This window comes from Raphanus sativus, chromosome 6 (genome assembly GCF_000801105.2).
Source record: "Raphanus sativus cultivar WK10039 chromosome 6, ASM80110v3, whole genome shotgun sequence".
NCBI classification, from domain to species: Eukaryota; Viridiplantae; Streptophyta; class Magnoliopsida; order Brassicales; family Brassicaceae; genus Raphanus; species Raphanus sativus.
In genome coordinates, this window is record NC_079516.1 from 22,226,287 (window position 1) to 22,232,551 (window position 6,265).

The following is a 6,265-nucleotide window of genomic DNA, read 5'->3' on the forward strand; positions in this document are numbered from 1 at the left end:
GATACTCTTTGGAAATCTTGAGCGATCGAGTTGTTTTTAGATGCGGTGCAAACAGTTTTTCTGGTGCCTCTCATCTTTTGTTTTTCATAATATATGAAGATCCCCTAACTTTCTCAGTTTTTGGTCATCCCCAATTTGTGGAAACAAACAATAAAACCCAGCCTGTACCTGTAGTTATCTTTGTATTATTCAAACAAAGTTGTCCTATTTTCCTATAAAATAAATCTGTTTTATCATTATTGTTGTTTTTTATTATTTATAAAAAAGAATTATGGAGACAAGTATTGTAGGAATATTAACTCTTTCTTCTATACACGGAAACAAATTCTACAATGACCACTCTACTGTGAATTTTAATACCACGTCACACACTAAAATTTGTTTTCTTCTGACAAGAACGAACAGCATATTGAGGACAAAAGGTAAAAACCAAATCAAGAATCCTTAACCTTATCATCACGATCAACGGCGCCTGAGTTCTTGCAATGAGCAATGGCCGCCTGAATAGCGGCTTGCAACTCTTCCATGGTGCTATCACTTGACGATGACGTGGAGACCGAGCTTGACGAAAGCCCCGCCGTGGAAACACGTAAGTGGCCACTATTCGTCGGAGATGTTCTCATGGACGCCGGAGCCGAGAATAAGTCACCTTGACGGGCTTTCATTAGATCCCTCGATCCATTAATCAATGTTTTGCTGTTTCCTTTTGAACCTATTAAAGAGGAAGAAAAGGAATACGAAGAAGTCTGTCTTCTGTTCCTGAATTGCGTGCCGTGTCCTCTCTTCTGAAACAACATCTTTATGTACTTCTTGACTGCATGACTTAGGTCTAGACTCATAACTTTCTTCTTCTGCTGCTGCTGCTTTTGTTTCTCTTGTTCTCGCTCGTTGCCTTCAAATCCTTTTCTCCACTTAGATAAACCAAAGAGAGAAAATGACTTAACTGTTTTAGCTTTAACTTGATTCTCACCGTCCAGTCTCTCTGCTTTATCGCTCGTGTTGGTGTTCTTGGCCTCCGTACTTATGTTGTTGTTTGTGGTGGGGAGAGGGGTGGGCTGGTCAGGTAATACATCTTTGACGGGGAGGGTAAATCCGTCATTATACGAACTAGTGGAAGTTCGAGGAGAAACAGGGAGGTGTGAGAGGAGATGAAGAGGGAGAAGATGGCCGTGGAAGAAGATTTCATCTGCAGGAGACAAGTCGACGGCGAATGGATCTGTTTGAGGATAAGACGACTTCGTTTTGGTGGGATTTCTTAGACTAGGGCTTATGAGTTTTGAGGAAGAGGATAGGTCGTTTGGTTGGAGAGAGATGGTAAAAGAGAAGTCATGAGAAGGAGAAGAACAAGTGGATGATATTGGCGAAGGTGATGATTGTAAAGCTTCTTGTTTAGGGTTTTGCTTTTCAGGAAAAGTTTTGGAACTGTTCTTCACCTGTTGTAGATGGGTTTCCATGATGATTGAGGAAGAAATCAATGAAAAAGGCAAAAGGGATTTTTGTGTTGATCGAAGGATATGATGGTCTATAATAATAAATTAATAATAATATTTGGTTCAGTCTTTAGTCCTTTAGTTAAGTGGGGTTCTTTGTTTTTCTATTTCTCTCGTCTTAATTATTATTAGCATTTTCCGGTTTTCCTGTAAAAGTTGTAGAATATGACAAAATCTTTTCGAGAGGAGAAGATAAGGTAAGCGCGGAGAGGGACGACCAAAGGCGAGGTGAGAGAAAAATATATAGAATTGTCAGCCAAATATAGTAGACGAATTATGTCGTGTAAAAAAAATATAATGCCAAAAGAAATTGGTTAGAGGGGAAGCACATTCGTTTTGAGGTGGGGCTAACATATTACTCGTAACACTTATCAAAAACAAAAAAAAACATATTACTCGTAATATTTAGTTTCGACCAGTTTCGAGTTTTTATGTTTTGGAAAGGGTAAATAAGAAAAGCATAAAGAAAAAAAATCTCTGCCAGCTATTGTCAAAACTTTTCTGACACGTTTTCCGATGTCCAACTGTAGATGTCCAACTGTTGGAAAGTCTCTTGCTTCGATTCCAGTGAGAAACCGGCGGCGGCTGCATCTGACAACCTCTCCCCTCCCCTCCCAACTCCTCCCGGTCCTCTTCAATCATTTTTTCCTTTTTTCACCTGTTAATTTTTCTCTATTATCCTTTCTATCAAAAACTGTTTCTAAACATATTTCACGTAAGGATTTCTATGCATCATTCGCCTTGGCTGATTCTACAAAGCAAAGAGCTGCAACTATCAATTCAGAGTCAACTTCTATATCTGTTGTTGGCGAAACAGATTCTCAATCTGCTTTTACTATTCATTCTCCAAGATCTGAAACTGAACATGTAACAGTAAAACCCTCAATGAATGTAACCCCTCAATTTCAACCATCAGTCACAACTTCACAATTCTACCTCCTAATAACTCCTCACCCATACTCACCAACCAAGCTGCTTTTCTTCCCCTCGCCCCAATACCTTTAGATCCCCAGTTCCTATACCCCAAATCCTTTCCTCTGGTGAATCTCCTCCAACTGATGGTGCTGCTCGGACCGGACCTTAGTCCTCTGCTCTTTCTCTTGTGGAAAGAATCAGAGCTGCTAAAGATATGTCTCTGTCTCAGCTTGCTCCAATCATCTTGTCTCCTTCCGATAGACTTAGAGTTTTAATTTCAGACTCAGTCTTTCAGAAAGGAACTGAAATTTACAAGAATTACATAATTTGTTACTATAATGGCAGAGCTCTGCCATTTAATAAAATTCAAAGTGTTTTCAACCATCTTAGGGTCAAAAGAAAAAGGCTGGAGATACACAATAACCCTCTCAATCGCTCTACAATAGTGATGATTCAAAAAGAGTACCTGAAGCAGAAGATCTTGGAAAAATATATCTTGAACGCAGGTGATACAATGTTTCACACTGCCCAATGGTCCTCCGAACACGCCAAGTCCACTCCGCCAAGTCCACTCCGCCATAGACAAGGTCTAAGTTTAGTAGTAGGTCTGGTGGGTGACCCGACGGAAACTGAAGATTTTACAATCAATATGGTTAGTTTAACACTATCTCATGTCAAGGTGGGGCTGATCTAACAAAAATTTTACCTTCTGGGGTGTAATTTTAGCGCTAGATTAGGGAAGTAGTGGAGGTTGCTGTCCATTACCCTTGGGTTCCGGCTACTTGTTCTCGCTTCCATGAGATAAGCCACATTATCAGAAACTGCTTGTCGTATGTTCTTCCTGAAAAATAAAAAGAAAAAACTTCAAGCTCCTCTACGCCAAGTAAAGTCTCAATCACTAAGACTAAAACTTATCAACCAGAAAAGAAGCCCATCCAAACTCCTCCATGTCCTAAACCCTTAACTAATTCTGTTGAGACTCCTCCTGCTCTTCTTTCCCTTCATGTTCAAAATCCTTCTAATTCAGACATCCCTACTTCTCCTACCCAAACCCACGTTTCTGTTACTTCTCCTCGGATAAACACTTGCCTTTGTTAGTTGGCTTCAGTTCTATAAACCTCTGTTCGGAGCTATTCTAGAATCTCATATTAAAGAACCATTTTTGAAATTCCTCATGTCCAAACTTTGTCCCAGATAGTTTTTCTTCTCGAACCATGCTGCTGACCCTGATGGCCAGATCATCCTGATATGGAAGGACCCTATTAAAGTCAGCATTGTTTCTCAGTCTAGGCAGTGCATTACTTGTGAGCTTTCCCTTCCCAATGGCTCTCTGTTTTACTACTCTACGATATATGCCTCGAACCTTGATGTGGAAAGGGCTTATCTGTGGGCTGAAATTCCAAACATGAAAACAAACATTGATTTGGATAACCAAAGCTGGTTTGTGGGAAGTGATTTTAATCAGATTCTCTATCCATCAGAAGGCTCAAATGATGATGGCTCGGGTCATGATAATCTCATGTGTCAATTTCAAGACTGCTTACTACAGGCTGGGGTCTTTGATCTCTGTTATTTGGGTCCTTGTCACACTTGGACCAACAAGCAACCCTCTGATCCTATTGCTAAGAAACTGGACAGATTACTGGTTAACAGTTACTCAATCTCTGCCCACCCACACGCAATTGCCACCTTCCTTCCCCCTCTTATCTCTGACCACTCCCCATGTCTCCAAGATCTAGCCTATACCCTCCCTATACCCGGTACCAATCCATTCAAATTCCAAAATTACCTAACCAAACACCCTAATTTTGTCCAGATTATGCAAGATGCCTGGTTACAAACATGAATCGAATGCCAAACTTTGACTCAACTATGTTGGAAGCTCAAGCAGATAAAGAGAGATCTAAAACAGCTAAATCGAGAGAATTTTTGTAAAATACAAGAGAGAGTAAGTGAGACTAACCATTTGCTACAATTTGCGAAGGTATAATCGCTCCAATCACCTTTTAAGGAAGCTTTCCGAGCATAAAGAGGCCTTCATCTTCAATGGTCTTTCCTGCGAAGTATTGAAGAAAGTTATTTCAAACAAAAGTCCAAAATCAACTGGTTAAGAGAGGGGGCTTAAATACAGTTTACTTTCAAAGGATCTGCCAAGTTCGAACTAGCTACAATGCCATCAGAGCCTTCTTGACTCAAAACGGAGACTGGATCACGGACACTATTGATATGAGCATTCATGTTGTTACTCTTTTTTTTTATGTCCTTGCTCCTATCTCCTCCTCGTCTCAAACTGTCTACTCGCCCCTTGCCTGGTTTGCTGATCTTCTTTGTTATCAAGTTTCTTCTCAACATTCAGAACTGATGCTGCATATGCTACGGCTGATGAAATTAAATCATTGTTTTTCAAGTTAAACCAAAAAAAAGCTACTGGTCTAGATGAGTTAACCTCATGCTTCTTCAAAAGGTGCATGGTCGGTACTTGGTTTGGAAGTAACAAACTCGGTTCATCAGTTCTCTCGTCATGTTTCCTCCTAGCTTCAGCATATGCAACAATCCTCTCACTAGTCCCAAAGTTCCCTGGAGCAAGCAAAATTCAGAGTTCAGACCAATCTTGTAACGCCCCGACCGTCCACGGCTAATGGGCCACCCACGCCCGCTCTCTCGGCCCGTGGGCCCCATCCCATCCGACGGTCGGTCGTTAATTTTTCTAAAAGGCTCGAAATCATTGTTTACTGACCCTGCAATCACGACCCGACCTTTTCCCGTGCTTTGGCCTCACTTACACGGTATCGCGAATCACTTCCCGATAGGTCACCCATCCTTTCACTACTCTAGCCCAAGCACGCTTAACTCTGGAATTCTAAACTGATGTGTGACGGAAAAGGTAAGTCAACTTTGGTGACATAGGTAGCCAAATTAATTCTCTTAAGCCTTTTCACATATCACAACTCGGGATGTTACAATTCACCCTCTCTCAAAGAACGCAACATCCTCATTGCGCCCCACGATAGGTCTCAAGACGCCTCTCAGGTCAGAACTGAGACGGCTAACCAGCTCTGATACCACTTGTAATGCCCCAACCGTCCACGGCTAATGGGCCACCCACGCCCGCTCTCTCGGCCCATGGGCCTCATCCCATCCGACGGTCGGTCGTTACAAGTTTCATACCATATCTTTTCTTTTGAGTACTTGTGTTGGTGGTTATAGTATATAGTTAAAAAAATATGTGTAGGATCGGTTTCTGTTGGAGGTGAGATAGCTCACACTCTTTTTCGACACGGGAGCTTCCCACAGCTTCGTGAGTTCGCGGCTAGTCAAGTCTTGCTCCTTTCAAGGTGCCTTTGAGCCAAAGAAGAAGCAGATCATAACAGCTGGCACCGAGAGTTTAGGAACCCTTGGTATCCATATAGAGGTACCAGTTGTACTAGGAGGAGTGGATTTCATTGGAGACTTATCAGAGATGGAGCTGGATTACTACGATGTTATACTTGGGATAGATTGGCTGTCGCGGCATCAAGTGGTGGTAGATTGTCCAAGGGAAGAGTTCTTATCCCTAGAGAGGAAGGGAATATCACATTCCAGTGCATCCACGTTCAGCGGGGAGTTTCTATTGTCTCCATGATGCGTGCTGAGGACTTGTTGGAAAGGGGAGCAAAGGGATTTCTAGCAACTATCTCAGTGGTCTAAGATGATGCACATTTTGAGTTGCAAGACATACCTGTGGTTGCAGGGTTTCAAGATGTATTTGAGGCTTTAAAAGGGCCACCACCAGCCAGAGATGATGTTCTCACCATTGAGTTGGAACCAGGGACAACACCAGTTTCACGGGCTCCGTACCGATTAGCACCAGCAGAGATGGC

General features: G+C 42.0%; 1 protein-coding gene across 1 annotated transcript; it reads right to left on the minus strand.

Moving 5' to 3' along the window:
• Window positions 1-228: 228 nt before the first annotated feature.
• On the minus strand, window positions 229-1,560 carry LOC108807268 (BRI1 kinase inhibitor 1). The gene has a single exon (XM_018579533.2). The coding sequence runs from the start codon at window positions 1,452-1,454 to the stop codon at window positions 435-437; it is 1,020 nt and encodes a 339-aa protein (XP_018435035.1). The 5' UTR covers window positions 1,455-1,560; the 3' UTR covers window positions 229-434.
• Between the last annotated feature and the right edge of the window lie 4,705 nt (window positions 1,561-6,265).

Bases quoted from the DNA above. Each gene is read 5' to 3' on its own strand.
- LOC108807268 (XM_018579533.2), bottom strand. From the start codon at position 1,454: ATGGAAACCCATCTACAACAGGTGAAGAACAGTTCCAAAACTTTTCCT.